General features: G+C 36.2%; 1 protein-coding gene across 1 annotated transcript in view; it reads right to left on the reverse strand.

The window, feature by feature from the left end:
• Nucleotides 1-1,991: 1,991 nt before the first annotated feature.
• The window catches only part of LOC107700261 (SH3 domain-containing protein 19-like), a 28,163-nt gene continuing 10,135 nt past the window's right edge, over nucleotides 1,992-20,019 (reverse strand). The window contains 19 exon segments of the mRNA XM_016501867.1: nucleotides 1,992-2,667; nucleotides 2,798-2,984; nucleotides 4,002-4,048; nucleotides 5,643-5,869; nucleotides 6,362-6,432; nucleotides 7,182-7,312; nucleotides 8,064-8,139; nucleotides 8,254-8,397; nucleotides 8,516-8,584; nucleotides 8,672-8,912; nucleotides 9,115-9,155; nucleotides 10,116-10,171; nucleotides 13,685-13,798; nucleotides 13,887-14,718; nucleotides 14,720-14,814; nucleotides 16,634-16,814; nucleotides 16,876-16,879; nucleotides 19,023-19,068; nucleotides 19,163-19,203. Coding sequence (XP_016357353.1) covers nucleotides 2,651-2,667; nucleotides 2,798-2,984; nucleotides 4,002-4,048; nucleotides 5,643-5,869; nucleotides 6,362-6,432; nucleotides 7,182-7,312; nucleotides 8,064-8,139; nucleotides 8,254-8,397; nucleotides 8,516-8,584; nucleotides 8,672-8,912; nucleotides 9,115-9,155; nucleotides 10,116-10,171; nucleotides 13,685-13,798; nucleotides 13,887-14,718; nucleotides 14,720-14,814; nucleotides 16,634-16,814; nucleotides 16,876-16,879; nucleotides 19,023-19,068; nucleotides 19,163-19,203 — 2,620 coding nt within the window. The 3' untranslated portion in view covers nucleotides 1,992-2,650.

A 20,019-nucleotide genomic window follows, 5' to 3' on the forward strand; every position in this document is an offset into this window, starting at 1 on the left:
CCAGGCTTTTGCCCCTACTTTTTTTTTTTTTTTTTTCTAAAATATACATTTTCTAAAAATTGGAGCGGGCAGCCCGCACTTCCAATATTTTAGTGATCCTGAATTTAAGGAGCCTATTTCCATTATGCAAAACTCTGTCTGCCATAAATGTGTCTCTTTTGGACTTAGCTAAATGAATGAGCTTGATAAATGTCAAACCACAATTACAGTATCAAATTCATGTGTCAGAGGTTAATATATGTGACCCTGGAGCACAAAAGCAGTCTTAAGTCGCTGGGGTATATTTGTAGCAATAGCCAAAAATACATTGTATGGGTCAAAATTATAGATTTTTCTTTTATGCCAAAAATCATTAGGATATTAAGTAAAGATCATGTTCCATGAAGATATTTTGTAAATTTCCTACTGTAAATATATTAAAACTTAATTTTTGATTAATAATATGCGTTGCTAAGAACTTCATTTGGACAACTTTAAAGATGATTTTCTCAGTATTTTTATTTTTTTGCACCCTCAGATTCCAGATTTTCAAATAGTTGTATCTCGGCCAAATATTGTCCTATCCTAACAAACCATACATCAATGGAAAGCTTATTTATTCAGCTTTCGGATTATGTATAAATCTAAATTTCGAAAAATTTACCCTTATGACTGGTTTTGTGCTCCAGGGTCATATATGCAGGTTATAAAAGCGTTTCCTTGTGTGATGTGAGGGCATGTTGTGAGTTCCAGAACAAATGCACGAAAGTGGATCTGCACTGTTTTTATTTTTACAGACTTGTACTAGATTTAACTGCTGGAACCACCTCAGACACTGATGACGAGTACCCCCAGTATTTGATATTTTTTAATGCTGCATAGCATTACACACCTGCTCTGTTGTTAGGATGACAAAAATTTTAAGTTACAAAAAACTACAACTTCCTACTGATCTCAATTACTTAAAAAAAAAAAAAACTTGAGGCTTGATAAGCTCTGCTCCCAACCAATAGAATATGAAAATAACTTTTACTGTAACTTTTTATCACACTGCATAAAAGTGTTCATCCTTAGTAGGTTTTTCTTGTTTTCCAGTGCTAATTTCTTAACTTTCTTAAATCAAGATACTCACTTGAGAAGCAAAAAAATGGCCTCAGTCTTGTTTTCTGTGAAACCGATCAAAATTAAGTGAGTATGATTAAAAAGAACAGATATCCACCAATGGACTCACAAAAAACAACTTAATTAAAAAATATAACATTTAAAATAAAATATTCAAAAAAATAACCCTTTTCATACCACATTTACAGATATTTGTTCTTTTTCAATTTTGTTCAGTTTCTTAGAAAACAAGACTTATCTTAATTTTGCATTTCAAGCAAATGTATCATGATTTAAGGATGTTTATATATTTGTATTGGAAAAGAAGACAAAAATACTGAGGAAGATCATACAACATTTAATGCCATGACTACGACATTTATTATTATTACTATACACATTTAAGTCCTGTAGAAACACTGGTATGCCTCAGATGTCTATCATCACTTGTCAAAATTATAAAGATGGCCAAGTGCAGATTTATGGACACAAGATGGCACTGGGCATTTATCTATGGTGTTTAAAAATGCTTAAATCTATAAAATGATGTATACTATTTGTTCCCTGTACATAAAACCAGTAATACTGTATACAGAAAAGTAAGCTTAAATATAGTACACTAAGAAATAAATCTGTAAAATAAAGTACTGGCAGCTTTTTACTGTGACATTATCCATTAATGTTTACCAACATTTCCATTAACCCTAAAACACAATGCAATGAAGTGCAAAATTCAAAATGCAGGTATATTCAAAAAAATAACCCTTTTCATACCACATTTACAGATATTTGTTCTTTTTCAATTTTGTTCAGTTTCTTAGAAAACAAGACTTATCTTAATTTTGCATTTCAAGCAAATGTATCATGATTTAAGGATGTTTATATATTTGTATTGGAAAAGAAGACAAAAATACTGAGGAAGATCATACAACATTTAATGCCATGACTACGACATTTATTATTATTACTATACACATTTAAGTCCTGTAGAAACACTGGTATGCCTCAGATGTCTATCATCACTTGTCAAAATTATAAAGATGGCCAAGTGCAGATTTATGGACACAAGATGGCACTGGGCATTTGTCTATTGTGTTTAAAAATGCTTAAATCTATAAAATGATGTATACTATTTGTTCCCTGTACATAAAACCAGTAATACTGTATACAGAAAAGTAAGCTTAAATATAGTACACTGTAAGAAATAAATCTGTAAAATAAAGTACTGGCAGCTTTTTACTGTGACATTATCCATTAATGTTTACCAACATTTCCATTAACCCTAAAACACAATGCAATGAAGTGCAAAATTCAAAATGCAGGTAAAACACCTGTAAAAAATAACTAGAGAAATTCCATCAAATACAGTACATGTGCCATATTTTTAGATTTTTTTAGAGTGTACATATAAGACAAAGAAGTAGTAACTCCCATAGCACTTCATGAATATATTTTTAGGAGACAGTGGATTTGGAATATTAACAATGAGTTCACATTTATAAATATATATTAGACAAACACACAATTAAAACAAAGCAGAGAAGAAAAACACTGCTTCTGAGGTTGCCTCTTACCAATTTCTCCCACCTGCACAGAGAAGAATATTAAATATTATATATTAAAAAGCTAATTATTTAAACAGCATGTAAGTTCTGAAAAGTGTATTTCCGGCTCCTGTCCACTAGAGGACTGTCCTGCAGTCACTTTATAATCCCACCTGTAACAATCTCTACAAAGGCTTTGGGAAAGAAGCCTTGTCTGCCATTTATCTGTCCGCTCCACCATTCATCGTCTATGTGAGCAGTGACCAGGATCCTGTCTCCCTGCTGAAAGGCCAGATCCTCTTCTGTCTCTGCTGTGAAGTCATACAGCGCCACGGCCCACTCTGCACTGTTACGTTCCGCCTGTAGACAAACAATAAAGCTTGGATCTACAGCACTAGCTGCATACTCGCGTAAAGCAATATACACTACATAGTACATTATATAGTGATTGTTTATATTGTTGCAAAATGTAAACTGCATTATAAACAGCTCTATATGTTGGATATATTATATCCAACTTTATCCACAGAGACCTGATTTTTTATTTCATCGCTATTATCGTCCAGATCTTCATATAAAGTATGTCAAACTTTATCTGCATACATACAGTATGCTAACAGAGAGCGATATATACTGTACTGTACTATGCAGCATATCTCAACCGCTTGATAGCTTGTATTGTCGCAAAATGTAAATTATATTAGCTCTAATCTGCTAAATGCGACTATAAGGGAGGAAGATATTAAGATAATTTAAACAAATAACATCATGGTTTTCTGTAAAGCTGCTTTGAAACACTTTTTTTGAAGTGCTATTAAAATAGATTTGACTTAACTTGAAACATCAGACATCTCACTGATTTAATGCTTCATATCATGAATTGTTGGACGTATAAGTGTTTGTTCAAAGGGATAGCACACCCAAAAATGAACTTTTTGGTAACCGTTCACAGAAGACCAAAATCAATATTCTTTTAAACCTTTTGTGTTTCACAGAATAAAGTCATACAGGTTTAAAATGCCAGAAGTAAGTAAATGCCAATGAAACAAGTAGCGACAGATCTTTTCTTCCATATTGTGATGTACATCAAAGTGTAATGAATTATTTAAAAAGGCAATTCAGGGCATTGCACTCTGAAGTGTTAAGGGTTTAAGTGTATTAAATGATTGGAGAAGCCCTGTATACATCATTAGAGTAAAAGTGTGTCATTTTCACTAGAAGGTCAAGTTATGATGTTTTGATTAACATTATGAGGTCATATATATATGCACATTTATATGCATGAATGAATTGTCCACAATACGATCTATAAAATGCATTTTGAAAATAAATATGGTGATTTTTCAATGTGACAGGTGGAGAGATGGAGATGGATACCTCACTGGTCTTGTAAGACATTCGTGTGTTAGATGAACCAGCCATTCCTGAGAAATAAAACACAACATATATTAGATCCATAGCCCAGAGCTGTATGCATTATGCAAGCAAACATATGCAAGGATTATAAAATCCTGTTAAATTCATATTTAAAAATACTCCACTTTCAAATTCACCCTAAAGATGGTCTAAGATCATACATTTGAGCCCAGTTCAGCCAATTATTTAATTTGACTGATTTCTTAAAGAGCCTGCACACAAATGCAGTTTATGAATGAATTATTACTGTACAGTATATGTGCTCCATGGAGTCACAAAGAAGAGCAGCTGTCCTCATGAGGAGATTCTGCAGTGTAACGAATGAGATGGAGGTCACAGTTTAATAAAGCCCTTAATGAAACACAAACAGAAGGGCAAATTCTTCACATTCCCTCCACAGGGAGAGCGGCTGATGCTGATACTGCACTACCACTTACTGTTGGTGTTGTAGGTAGATTAGAAACCTATACAGTAAGTGGATGGATTACAGACAGTTCTAGAGCAAACTGAATGTGCTGCATGTTCTCTGAAACATCGTTTTTTTAAAACAAATTTCAACTTTTGTCACATTAAAACTACCTACCTAGGAAACATTTTACCACACCGTCATTTATTTTTGTTACTTTTCAAGTGCTTTTTAATGTCTAGATTTTGACACAGAAAATCCATCATCATCTATAACCTCCAACCATCATGATGCATGGAATAAACAATCCCTTTCAGTATTTACTGCATAAAAGTATTCATATAAATGTTTATACAAATTATAACTGTCCTGCGGTTATATACTGGTGTAGTTGTGACAATTTCCACCACAACCAACAATATTGCCACTAATAAACGTTTTCAAAAGTCTTGTTTACAACATTCTTGAGATGAATATCATTTGTGAACAGTAGCTTTTTTTATATATATATAGTGTGTCATTTCCTATTAAGCTGTAATTTGGCCAAATTATGCAAAAAGTGGCCATTTTATTTCAAAATTGTTTATAGTTTTGCATCATTTAGATTTCCATCACCGCCTTTGCCATTACAGAATGTTATTAATCACAACGTATATTTTAAGATGTGCTGGAAATGACACTGTGGTGGAAATGTTTAGGACATTTTAGAAAAAGACAGAATTCTCCAGTGATGTATGTATGTCTGCTGCAGGACATTTTTAACTCTTTCCCCGCCAACGTTTTTGAAAAAAAGTTGCCAGCCACCGCCAGCATTTTTGATGATTTTCACTAAAATTTCATGGCCCCCAGAATATTTTGTTTTGTGAATATCTGAACATGCAATACATCGAAATAAAGAACAGAGCCTCTACTTAAACAAAAAATCTGTTTTATTCTAGCTTCAAGCATTCTTTTTTTTATCAACACTAGAATGTAGGTAAGTTTTATATATAAACATATATATAGCAACATTTTAGCAAAAAGCAGAGAAAATCACTTTTTTAAATCAAATACTACATATATCGGTACTACTACTATCGGAATTAAAGAAAAAAAATATATATTCCATGGTGGAAAAAAAAATCCGTAGGATCTAAATGTTTTAAACTTTAAATAAAATGTGTATAATTTATAGATATATTGTTTTGGGCTCTTACCAGGCAGTGCAATCTTATTCGGAGCAGATTTCTGCACTGGGGCTGGAGGGAGATCCTCAAGCACTTCCACAAAGTTGAGAGGGAAAATACCAACTTGGCTGTTCACTTCCCCACGAGCCCACTCGTCTCCCACATATTCTTTAAGCCGAATCACATCACCCTCAGAGAATGAGAGCTCATCGCTCTGCTCTCCCTCAAAGTCAAACCTCCCGACACACCTTGGGCCTCTGAAGAAAACACAGGCCTTAAGTCGCTGGGGTATAATTGTAGCAGTAGCCAAAAATACATTGTATGGGTCAGAATGATAGATTTTTCTTTTATGCCAAAAATCATTAGGACATTAAGTAAAGATCATGTTCCATGAAGATATTTTGTACATTTCCTACTGTAAATATATCAAAACTTAATTTTAGATTAGTAATATGCATTGCTAAGAACTTCATTTGGACAACTTTAAAGATGATTTTCTCAATATTTTGATTTTTTTGCACCCTCAGATTCCAGATTTTCAAATAGTTGTATCTCGGCCAAATATTGTCCTATCCTAACAAACCACACATCAGTGGAAAGATTATTTATTATTAAAATTGACCCTTATGACTGGTTTTGTGGTCCAGGGTCACATATATGTGCTGCTGTAGATCAGATTTTAAATGAAAAATCAGTTCATTCAATTTGTGTTTAAGCTTTCACAATCGAATCCTGTGAGGATGACTTACCTGACAGGCTCAGGAGATGGTTTGGTTTGCCATTCATTGCTGGATGCTGGCGCAGATGTACCAGGCTTGTTCTGAAAAAAAGAAGAAGAAAGCTTATTGGTGATGGTAGTTATTAATCAGTTTCATCAGCCCCAAACATACATGCTTAACCTTCGGAAAATGTTGCCCGTCAATCTCAGTAAGTAAATAACATGAGCCAAGATTTTTGCAGCCCTGTTACCTTAATTTGAGACATTATTAGAAATAATTGTAAAATGCAATTTGTGTGATTTTGCCATTTTCTTGCTTTAAACATTAAAAAATGTCAATAGCAATTAGACAATGTATAAGAAAATAATGTGAAAAAATTGCATCAGAATGAGTAACAGGTTGAAAATGTATCCTAAATAGCACATCACTGAGTAGGAACTAGCAAGTTACAGTATTGTTCGTTTATAGTTGTACTACTTCCATTAAAAACAAGCTACTGTATGCAGTAACAGGGTTGCATGCAAATGTGGGACAAAATAAACATTACTAAAATATTCATTATTTTCAATAAATAAAAATGACTTTTTTAACTACAAAGAATACCAGTTAAACAGATTATTGCATAATAGTTATAGGATTATTTGTTGAGAAGGTCACAGGTGGGACAGGCAATAATCACAATTTTAAGGGCGAGATACCAATATTTTATTACATATATGTAATAGTTCTCACACAATAAATTAAAATAAATAAATAAATAAACAAACTAACTAACAAACTCTAATGCTTTGAAATAAGTCATGGGACATTGTCTACTGTATCTGTGGACAATTCCACATACAATATTTACCAGAGTCTTGACGTAGTTAATGGGGAAGAATCCAGTGATGTTTCTGCATGTTCCCATGTACCACTCACTGTCCAGCTGCTCTACATTAGACACCACATCACCAGCCTTTAGCACCAGCTCTCCAGGCCCCTCTGAGACACAAACACAGGACAGCATATGATTATTACAGGAGCAGCTCTGACACTGATTGAAAAGGAGATACGCATATTTATGTATATATTATGTAATTGCGTGATTACATATATGAACTAGTTAATTGAGCCAGTTCACTGAAACGAACCAGTTCACGGAAAAGAATCTGATTTCCTTGTTTGCCTGAGTGTCACGGTTGGTTTTGGGTGTTGGTGTATGTTCATGTAACCGCTGTTGGGGAGTTTATGTCCATGCTTAAGTTCATGTTTATGCCATGTCATTTCAAGCCAAGCCAAGCACTTGTTTAGTTTGCAATTAGTTCATGTTTATGTTAAATAAAACTGCACTTGGGTCTATCATTACACTGAGGCTCTGGATCACAGGTAATAATGTTGTAAATAATGTTCAGTTTCTTGCACAGACTGATTGTTTCGCTTCATAAGATCTCAAAATATCGTCAGGAGGCACGGCTATTAATTTTGTGATCCTTGATATGCTTTTTTGACTCTTAAAGTGACGGTAGCCATTGACCTGCCTTTTATGAATCACCAACAGCCACGGTTTCAGCTAAAAATCTTCTTTACTGTTCTACTGAAGAAAAAAAAATCACCTACATCTTGGATGGCCTGAGGATGAGTAAATTAACAGCACATTTTCATTTTTGTGAGAACTATCCCTTTAAATTATGCTTGCCTTGGAAAACGGACCTTTGCTTTCTTACACAGAACACAACTGTCTATCTGTATTCACCTGGAGTGAAGTCATACAGGGCTTGCGCTCGCAGAGATCCAGTGTTTTCCACCATGCCACTAAAAGAGCTGTTTTTCTGTAGAAACACATTGAGAGCCATGTTAGCATGCTGACGTCACAAGACAGATAATACACTTACTGTACTTACTACTAAAACTACTATTAAACAGTCAATATCAATATTGATTACCTGAGGTGCTGAATTGCAGAGTAAATTTGTTAAGGGTGTGATAATCTTCATATGTGTTTTCTGCACTCTCCCCTTAGCGTTTCCCACTTGGCATTCGAAGGTTTTGCTGTCTAATTCCTCAAGTAAGACGAGGACTTCATTTTTCTGTAGGAAATAAAGGGTGGACATGCATTAAATTTCCAACAGCTGATCAACACATCAACACATAAACCATCTGTAACTTGAGAAGACGGCACTATGAGGTTAATGTGAATGTATTGACCTGAAAGGAGAGCTCCCCAGTGTTAGTGCCATTGTAGTCAAACTCAGCAATACCGTGGGGGATCTCAAGCTGTGTACGCCAAAAGAAGAGAGTAGAGTTGCATTAAGTTGTTCAGTTCTTCTGTAATACCATTACATCGTTAAAATAACATCTCACGGTGTATCTGTTGTAAAGACGATGTCCAGGGTTGGGTCTCGGCGGGAGGGCAGGTCCTTTTTTCGAAGCTCTACGGTTTTGTTGCTGCCATTGAGGTTGCTGTTGTTTTGATGGCACTATTTGTGAAAATCCTGGATCTGAGGGCCGACGTTGGGAGCCATCTTTCCATGGAGGAGGAGGTCGCCCTGGGCCTGTTTTAGCTGGTGACGGTCGAGGAGGCAGAACCTTTCCTCCACTGGGCCTGAAATATTATTAACATAGAATTTAAGGGCACAATAACAGACCGCATGCTGTCGGCATTGAAAATCAGTGTCACAATTCCCAAGCTGATGATGCCAAAACCAACCAGCCATGAAAAGAGAAACAGATAAATGCATGTTTAGAAAGTCGAATACGAGAAACTGATACTAGGACAGCTTTGAATAAATACATGATTAATTTACCGTGGTGGAAGAGACATATCAGTTGAGAAACTGAAGGAGTCCTGGGGGAAAAAAACATTAATATTCAACGTTTTTGTTTAAAAACAAAATTTGTGCACTAACAATGTATATGTGACCCTGGAGAAAGCATTCTTAAGTCACTGGGGTATATTTGTAGCAATAGCCAAAAATACATTGTATGGGTCAAAATTATTGATTTTTCTTTTATGCCAAAAATCATTAGGACATTAAGTAAAGATCATGTTCCATAAAGATATTTAGTAAATTTCCTACCGTAAATATATCAAAACTTAATTTTTGATTAGGAATATGCATTGCTAAGAACTTAATTTGGACAACTTTAAAGGTGATTTTCTCAATATTTAGATTTTTTTGCACCCTCAGATTCCAGATTTTCAAATAGTTGTATCTCGGCCAAATATTATTATCCTATCATAACAAACCATACATCAGTGGAAAGCTTATTTATTCAGCTTTGAGTTGGTGTATAAATCTAAATTTCAAATAATTGACCCTTATGACTGGTTTTGTGGTCCAGGGTCACATATATGAAATAAATCAGCATAAAAGAATATTGTTCATGGTTTTTGACAGTTATTTTATATTATTATATATTATGCCAGAAATATTTTTTACGCAATTTCTCAAATGCAGACGTGAAACTTGGCCAGTGTGTGTGTTATTGTGGGAGTAACAACCTCAATACTAAACAGGACGTTATTATTATTCAGGTTTCTAGCTGTAAAAATTACTTATATGATTTGACTTGCTCGGCCAGACTCTCTTCAACTCCTGCTTTGACTTGAAGTGGCCGTAAAAGTAGTCAGTTAACACATACTCAAAATCGAGCACGCATAGCTAGAAGCATTCATCAACCTGCAGAGTATGTTTCAAGGCTGAGGAAAGAGAGGAAAAGGAAAACAAAGAAAAGTCCCTATTGTTCCAAATCTCAGCAGATTAAAGAGTTGCTTGCTGGGAAAGGCAGCTGTATAAGGACTCACTTTGCGAGAGGGTTGAGCAGGTGTGGGTGTGGGAACGTCTGCCGTCTCTTCAGGGTCTGAAAGGCAGAAATTCATACACTTACCATGCAACAATGCAAAATTATTTTTATGTAGAATATTACATTTTGATTATCAATGAATCATTTGAATCATGCTGTTTACACTTAAGAACATGCACTACTGTTCAAAGTCTGAGGTCAGTAAGAGTTTTGGAAAAAAATAATACTAATGTGATTATGCTTTCGCCAACCTAGGTAGGCGAAATAATATAGTAATGGGTTTGATGATGTTATGATTTTTGGATCACGTGTCACTACGGTTATGAGTACATCAGATAAGAAAGATTGGTGGGATATCTAACTTGTAGAACCTCTTACTGTATTATCAACACAAGGAAGACCCCAGTGTAATCAAATAAATGTTATTAACAAAAGATAGACAAAAGTAATCAACAACTACTAAATGAAATTGAAAGTGACGTGACGCGTAGCCAAGGATGGTGTCCCATACTCAGAATTTGTGCTCTGCATTTCACCAATCCAAGTGCACACACACAGCAGTGAGTAGTGAACAAACACACACACACACACACTGTAGAACCTCTTACTGTATTATCAACACAAGGAAGACACAAGTGTAATAAAATAACTTTTATTAACAAAAGATAGAAAAGAGTAATCAACAACTACTAAATGCATACCATGAATGAAAAGGAATAAAGTGCATAAGATTGAGTTGTGATTCAGTTACGTTATCTTATGTGAAGATAAACTGAAACTAATAAGGTGAAGAACCTTATTATGCCTCAGACATGTAAATGAAAGATTATTTGTTCTTAACTGATCAGCTATATAAGATCTAATGTAAATTAGAAAATCATATACTGATAATGTACAACAGCGCCGAGGTCTCTGGAAGAGGTTTGGATAAGTGATATCAGGAATCCGTTTTAACAGCTTTGAACACGAAGCGCTGTAGGATGCTGATCTCCTGGAGCACCAAAGGGTCCTAAAATCTGGAGCGCAGACGTGGCCCTGGAGTCGGTACAGAAGGTCCTTAGTCTGGAACATGCAGACGAAAGTACCTTGAAGTGAAGGTTTGCTTGCCGAAGCTTAACTTTGTTGCAAATGTCTGTATGTCTTCTGCCTCTCTGGGCTTGAGACTCAGAACTTTGTCAATCCGCTTTGTCTCTCTAGGATGGAGACTCTGGACGTGCTGCATCTGTTGTTGTCTCGCTGGACGAAGACTCTGAACGTAGAGTATCTCTTTCCTCACAGGCTGGAGGCTTAGAACGTGGTTTTACAAGTGCATTTCTCACTTTCCAAACCACAACCAGAATGCCTTTGGCAATGTTACGAACGCATTAAGTCCAAACATGATGGAAAAAGATCGAACTGTCATGCATGCATTCATTTCTGTCATGACAACTCTCGGAGGGATTGGCATGGTAATGGACATGACAATGTTAATGTATTTGGTCTTGGCAGAATAGATCTGCTACGCTGCTGCTGCTGCGGCAGAGCAAGTACCGAGACTTGCTACTGCCAATACATCCACAACATGCTGCTGTGAGCATGTAAGAAATATTGCTGATGCAAATATAACATACATTAAATAACCCTATATATCATACATGAATCACCTCGATGCAGACCTATACAGGTGGAGCTGGGGAAGGTGGAGGGTTTCTGAAGCAAGCTGCAACTGCTACGGCAAGCACTAGTCATATAGCACTACACATCGCTGTCACTGAGAATACTTATTTCTCTGAATACGTATAAGATGGGTGTGTTGTAGTTTGCATCAGTTTAAGGTTTGAAAACACAGTTATGAATGGATTTGGATGGATCTCTGTGATCTCTCTTTGTTTCACCCAATGCTGCTGCATCCTGGAGGTCCTAAGGAATTTTTATGGCAGTCACAGGTCCTTAGGGATCAGTCTCTTGGTGGGTGAAGGGCAGAAACTGCATTTTGACCAATGAGAAGTCCTGTCCTTCCTGGGCTTGGTACCAGATCCAAAAAAGTCAAAGGCATCGTAAAATGAATCCACATGTATAAAGTCTTGTGAAGAGATATATGATCACTCCATATGATGAACTGATTTCATTTAGATTTTTTGCATTGTATTGTGGTTTCTGTCTTTTTCTAACACAAAGCTATCAAATGGCTCCAGAAGACTCCAAATATATGAACTACATACAATTTTATACATACACATGTACTTTTATGTGTTCTCAAGCTTGACAGCCATGGTCACTAGCTATTGTGGTATGTCCAAGAGCTACTTGGAACAACGTTTTTGGGTAAATTATGCCTTTTACCAGGAATACTCTTTTAACAGATTGTCACCAGCAGTAAGAGCCACCTAAATTTTGTCATGTACTGTAGGTGTGTGTCCAGTAGTGGTCACTCTTGAGTAATTGGTTACAGAATATAGGTGGGAACCATCCTTCAGGTAACAGGTGTTGCTGGAGGGAAGGTGCACACAGTTTTTTTTACCGCTACGCTATGCAACTATGACATTTGTATTGGTGAAGGACTGGAAATGTGGATTTATTGACTGTTTGATTGGATTCTTGCTTACTTGGAAATGAAGACCAGTCATGGTAAAATAAATCTACAACTGTGAGCATTTTAACCTGTGTGTGGACATTTCAGTTAATAATAAACCAGGCGTGCATGTCCATTAACAAGCCCTGTCCAGCATTCCTCAGCTGCTTTAAGTAGTAGGCTTGGCTGCTTACACTGGCATTACTTTTCAAGTTTTACACTTTAAACACTGTAAAAAAAAAAATAGGCGATCGATGTGCATTTAATACACTGCATGGTCCAAAAAAGTCGCCATTTGGATTTAAATAAGCAAATACTGCAGAGTCTAGGACTGGATCATGTTGTATGTTTGGCAATAATTCTTTCAACACTAACTGATGCAGTGTGTAGCTTTTTATTTCTCAAACAACCGTGACCTGAACCCTGAACCTGACCTGAACCCCATTGAAAGTGTTTATGATGTGCTGGAGTCCACTTTACACTGCCTGTCCAAAAAAGTTGTACACTCTAATATTTCATTGGAACGCCTTTAGCTTTGATTATATTGTGCATTCACTATGGCATTGTTTCGACAACGTTATGCAACATCAGAGCATTTATTTACATCAAGAGTTGCATTGATTTTTTTTGGCTGAGATCTTGTATTGACAATGGGAGAGTCGAAGCGTTCTGTAAAATTGACTCCAGCACATCCTAAAGACTTCCAATAGAGTTAAGCTCAGGACTCTGTGGTGATCAATTCATATGTGAAAATGATTCCTCGTGCTCACTGAACCACTATTTCACAATTTTGGTCCAATGAATCTTGTCATTGTCATCCTGAAAATGCTTGAGAAGTAAAAAGCTATGTGCTTCATCAGTTAGGGTAAAAATAATTGTTGCAAAACATATAACATGCCAGTAACATTAATCACTGCAATAATGATCCAATCCTAGACTCTTCAGTATTTGTTCATTGAAATCCAAACTTTTTTTGGCCAGACAGTGTAGCTTCCTCAGATGATTGGTAAAATACTCACATTTGTCAGTTTTGCTGGGGACCCTGATGACTGTGGGTCTCTTGAACACTCCCAGCGTGTTTGGCCCCATGTAGTTGAATCCTCCTTGACGGGCAGGTTTAGAGGGAGAGTGGTCTGTGAGTGGAATACATTCATATACATTAATAAACAATACCTGGTAAGTGTTTTTTGAATTGTAGTAAGGAAGAACATTTGCACTTACTAGTGGGAGCATCCACATAGTCATTGCTAAGCATGTTCTCTGCGAATGTAATGTTAGACAGAAGTGCGGTGGAGTTGTGATTGTTGAGGTTCAGCAGGTCTTTGCTGGGCTTGAGAGGCAGATGAGGTTCTTTCAATACTACTTCCTCATCCTGGGAACATACATTCTTAACTCTGACCAGTGAAGATCGCGATGGAGGGATGAGGACCGCCCTGAAGGGAGGCTGAGAGTTGGAGTCATCTCTTGAGTCTAACGATGGTTTTTTTAAAAGTTGAGGTCTTGGCGCTGGCATCGGTGGCGCGTCGACCTCTTCATATAAGTGACTGGCAAATTGTGAAAGCTGCTCTTCTTTGGGCTTTTTGACAGAGGGTCGGAGGGCAATAGAAGGTTTTGGTGCCACTGCAGGTGGTTTGGCGAAAACCTTACGAGGACGAGGGAAAGGCATAGAGGTTTCATCATTCTCTGCGTTTGATTGACTTTCAAAGGCTTGTATTCTTGACCGGATGTTGTGGTCGTTGTGAAGGGAGGTCATCTTCTCACTTTGGTTCTCTTTAGTTTGGTTCGTCTGCTCTCCCTGGATGTTGACACTGATACTCAGTTCACTTTGAGGTTCCGAGCTGAAGACATCTAAGAGTTCCTGCAGATAATTGCCTGAATGGGCATCAGAAGTCTCCACAGGTGTTAAAGGACAAACTTCCCAGCTGTCTTGCAGTGGTATCAGAGGTTGTGCATTGACCTGATTGGATGGGCTCAGGGGTTTCGTTTTGGAGCGTGGCTGAGGCAACGGATGTGTGGTTGAGGCTAGATCGATGGTGGGTTGGGAGTTGAGAGTTGGGAGTGGATGTTAGGGATCTGGTTTGAGTTTCTTGTGAAACGGGTTTGCAAGGCAATGATGGCCAAGGTGGTTTTTTTGGCAGCTTCGCTGAAACTGTAAAAGACCAAACAGGAAGGCCTTGTTCAGACTGCCAGCAGAAATCAGATTTTTTGCATATCCAGATATTATCCAGATGGATTTTTGAAAGTCCGAACAGCAAAAAAACTAATGAAATCAGATTTCATTACATACGGAGGTGATTTAAAATGCGATTTCAATTAGATTTTTACAGATGTGTCTCAGTCTGGACGCTCTGACTGCTCAAATCGGATATTAAATTGTCTTTTGCGTCACTCTTAACACTAGGGTTGGAAAATTTCTGAAAACTTTCCATGGGAAGTTAATCTGGGGGAATTTTGGAAATATTGGAATTTAAATAATTCTGGAATCGTAAAAAAAAAAATATTACAATTGATGCTCGACAATAGAAATAGGCTTGATGAATAGAGGAACATTCCTGAATCGGCATGCTAAATCAAACTATAACCTACATTCTTGTATGATAACAGAAAACTAGCTAGCAGAAGAAATGACATCACAGTTGAGCTAGCACCATGATAGCTCGCATCTTAAAATGTCAATGAAAGGGTGTTAATTATCTTACATTTAGCATATCTGATTTACTGGCTAGCTCGCTGCTGTATAAACACATTTTGATTTGATTTTAATACCACAGATCAAATATATTTACCCTAGTAATATCATCAAAACTTCCTTGACTGCTCAAATCCCGTAGTGTGACTTCAATAGTCCTGCAGATTCTAGAAATAATGCATGTGATTGAGGAATGTGCAGGATAGAAATTCAACTGAATTTGCATTAAATTACTATGCTTCAAGATGTTTTTTTTTTTTAACTACATTTAAATTCCCTATTCAGGGCTCTACAGTGCGACCATTTCAGTTGCATTTGCGACTGAAAACTACTGCGTGCGACTATGAAAATATATTTAGGAGCACCAGTGCGACTGACCAGATCATCATCGTATTTGTGATTGTGATCGCTGAGGGGAGCTTCAAAGGTTTCTACGTGTGCTCTCAAAGATAAAGCCCGAAGAGCTCTATACACAATCAAGAAAAAATTCCAAAATACTGAAATACCGCTTCCAACTTGGTGTAAAATCTTTGCTAGTGTGATTCAGCCCATAGCGCTGTATGGAAGTGAGGTTTGGGGTCCACTCAGTGATCAGAGCTACACTAGATGGGACAGACATCCAACAGAAGCCCTACACACAGAATTCTGCAAAATGATTCTAAAACTACAAAGAAAAACACCCAATAACGCATGTAGGGCAGAATTAGGCCTAAGCGTAGAGCCCTGCTATTATAGGCTAACCAGTTTATTCCCATACATTCCCATGAATTCCCATATTTTCCCATTAATTCCCATGGAAAGTTTTCAACTTGAAGTGAAAATTCCCAGAATTTGCAAACCTACACATAACGATAACGTCAAAACCTGAGACGGAAATGCCAGAAGTATTCATAACCGTATTCAAACAAAGCTGTGATTACAGCACAGAACATCATATTCACAACATATACCAGACTCCTCCGTTACTCGAGTTTTTCTTGTGCAACAAAGGAGTTCTTCACCGCAACTCTACAGGTGCTTATTTGGAGAGCGAGATGATGCACCTCCATTTTTCCTGCATCTGCTTTGAAACGTGGGTAAACTCGCGTCGTAACCAAAGCAACCCAAGCTGCTTATGTCTGCACACAAATCTGATGCAATTATTAGTGCGGACAGTCTGCCTGAAAATATCTGATTTGACTAAAAATCCGATTTGCCTGCAGCCTGAACATTGCATAAGTGTAACAATTTCTGGTTCACATTGATTTGCGCACTCAAAACCTTGTCAGTATGCACTAACCTTCGCTGGGATGTTGGTTGGAATCTGGATGCGTCACATTCTCCTCTAGTGAGTCAGTCTGTGTGGCATTAGTTGCTGTATGCGAGCGTCGTGGAAATGGTAAAGGTGTGGCAACCTGCTCCTGGGTCTTCTCCTTTATCACCTGCTCATAGGATGGTGGAAGCTGAAGCACGAGAGAAGGCAATCACTCGAACGCAAGCATCAAACCAAGCAAACACGTCACAAGTGTGCAGGACACATACAGTCCTAGAGAACAGAACATGGAAAAAAGTAGGGATGCACAAAATACAGGTAACATATCAGTATCTATGTGACCCTGGAGCACAAAACCAGTCATAAGGTTCCATTTTTCGAAATTGAGATTTATACATCATCTGAAAGCTGAATAAATAAGCTTTACATTGATGTATGGTTTGTTAGGATAGGACAATATTTGGCCGAACTACAACTAATTGTAATCTGGAATCTGAGGGTGGAAAAAAAAATCTAAATATTGAGAAAATTGCCTTTAAAATTGTCCAAATTAATTTCTTAGCAATGCATATTACTAATCGAAAATTATGTTTTGATATATTTACGGTAGGAAATTTACAAAATATCTTCATGGAACATGATCTTTACTTAATATCCTAATGATTTTTGGCATAAAAGAAACATCAATAATTTTGACCCATACAATGTATTTTTGGCTATTGCTACAAATATACCCCAGCGACTTAACACTGCTTTTGTGCTCCAGGGTCACATATGGTTTTTATTTATCAATATTGGATATTATCATACTGTACATTGAAATGTTGTGATATTTACTTGAGCATTCAGTACAGACTATATCAACATTTACCGGTTTTCAGCCATAACATGAAAATAATTATCAGTTTATCAATATCTCAAAATATCTCTAATATAATGACCTTTTAAAAATGCCCTGGAATTCTGACTGAATCTTTCCTTATACAACAATTTTTATATTTTAAAATTATATGTGAGCAGATATCTGCCAGTTCTATTTTAGTATTATTTATATACTATTGTATACTATTATATATATATATACTATTATTTTTTTATTTTTTTATTGGTATTTTATGTCTAGTTTAAGTTTTAGAGATTTTTATGTGCTTTTTCCATTTTTATTACTTTTTTATATTTCTATTGAGCTTTAATTTATTTGTATTTCCTTTTTAGTCATTTTAGTACTTCTCAACTCAAACTTATTTCCATTAAGTTGCCAAAGCAACATTTATTTTATTTTATATTATATCGTATTTAATTTATTCAGCTTTATTTCAAAAAATGACAATTATTTTTAATAGTTTTAGTTTTAGTTACTAATAACAACACTGATGTCTGCACAGTGTGACAGTGGTTTATTGATAAGTTAGTACTCCATGTGCTAGTCTCTCAAAAATAAGGACAAAGCGGCCATGCTTTAAAAAGTTATTGGTATTTTATATGTCTAGTTTAATTTTAGAGATTTTTATGTGCTTTTTCCATTTATATTACTTTTTTATATTTCTATTGAGCTTTAATTTATTTGTATTTCCTTTTTAGTCATTTTAGTACTTCTCAACTCAAACTTATTTCCATTAAGTTGCCAAAGCAACATTTATTTTATTTTATATTATATCGTATTTAATTTATTCAGCTTTATTTCAAAAAATGACAATTATTTTTAATAGTTTTAGTTTTAGTTACTAATAACAACACTGATGTCTGCACAGTGTGACAGTGGTTTATTGATAAGTTAGTACTCCATGTGCTAGTCTCTCAAAAATAAGGACAAAGCGGCCATGCTTTAAAAAGTAAAAGTAAAGACATGCTAAGCACACAAAGAGAATCCACACACCTGTCTGGTTTGTTAATGGCCGCTGTTGAACTGGATCTAGTGCCCTAAATCACTTGACCTGAGCAGAGGTCAGAACGCACAGCTATACAACCAGGGTTGTGGTTTTATATTAAAAAAACATATGAGGAGATTCAATCTGGCATCAATGTTGGTGAGATAATCTATGGACCTAAATCACTCGGCCACTTTCTATTATGTCATTAAGGAAATTAAGAATAAGACGTATTTTTAAAATAATCATTTTCAGGCACAAAAAAGTCTATTTACAAATTTTCTGCCTCAAAATTGTAACCACATATTTTAATGGATTATATTGCATTATATTGTCTATGCTGGCAACTGTATCCAGCACAAACATGTATGAGATTGATTAAGCGTTTTATACAGACAAAAGTGTAGCCTAGCAGTTCTTCAAAACATGTTGTCCACACAATGTTGTTGTCCACGAAGTCTGGCTTTTGGCATATCCTGATCCGTCCTTTAACCCGATTCATGGACTCTATTCATTAAAAATGGCCAAAATAGTTTCAGTAAGCTCACCTTCTTTCCCTGGAGCAGTCCGGTTGTGAGTGAGCTCTTGCAGAAGCTGGAAGATTTTAGATCATTTAGCATTTTGACCATATATATATACTGTATATATAATGTAAAAACATGGCAGATGTACATCACATCTTACTCACTTCTCTTAAAGGCGGCTTTGATTGAAGAAAGGGGTCTTTGACTAAAAAAGCAAGCAGGGAAAAAAAAAAGATATTGACAAAATATCTGCAACATTCTTTGCCATGCTCTGTGGGGTATTCTTAACACTTTATGGTTGTTTAAGGTCAACAATCAGACGCACCACGAGCGAATGGCCACAGTAAAAACAAAACATATATGTACAGTACCATTCAAAAGTTTGGTGTCAATAAAATTGGTTTTGCTTAAAAGAAATTAATACTTTAAATCAGTAATGATGCATTAAATTGATCCGATATGACAGTAAAGATTACAAAATATTTATATTCCAAATAAACGCTGTGCTATTCATTAAGGAATCCTGGAAAATATCATGGTTTCCAAAAAATATTAAGCAGCATTGATAATAATCAGAGATTATTGTTGAGCAGCAAATCAGCATATCAGAATGATTTCTGAAGGATCTTGTGACACTGAAGACTGGAGTAATGATGCTGAAAATTCATGGTTGTGGAATGTGCCACTTTATGATGTAATAGTGTGGCTAAGTCCCGCCTCCGCAGAAGAAGATCAACGCCTGCTTCTACATCACTGCCTGTTTAGCTCCGCCCATCGATTCATGCATATAGTGTAAATAACAAGAGGCAAACACAGGTCTACGCAGAAACCAAACGATAAAGATGCTCCGAAGACAACAAGACCCTGTGCAGTGCTGAGTATTTATGCATTTTTAACCTAAGTCACAGCAGCATCCATCTATGAAGGGTGTTGCTGTCAAACACACACAACTGTTAGCCAATCACAGCAGTGGGCGTTTACTTCCGAGTCTACAATCCACCACGCCTATTCAAAAAGAGCA

This window comes from Sinocyclocheilus anshuiensis, unplaced genomic scaffold (genome assembly GCF_001515605.1).
Source record: "Sinocyclocheilus anshuiensis isolate Anshui unplaced genomic scaffold, SAMN03320099.WGS_v1.1 scaffold326, whole genome shotgun sequence".
Taxonomy (NCBI): domain Eukaryota; kingdom Metazoa; phylum Chordata; class Actinopteri; order Cypriniformes; family Cyprinidae; genus Sinocyclocheilus; species Sinocyclocheilus anshuiensis.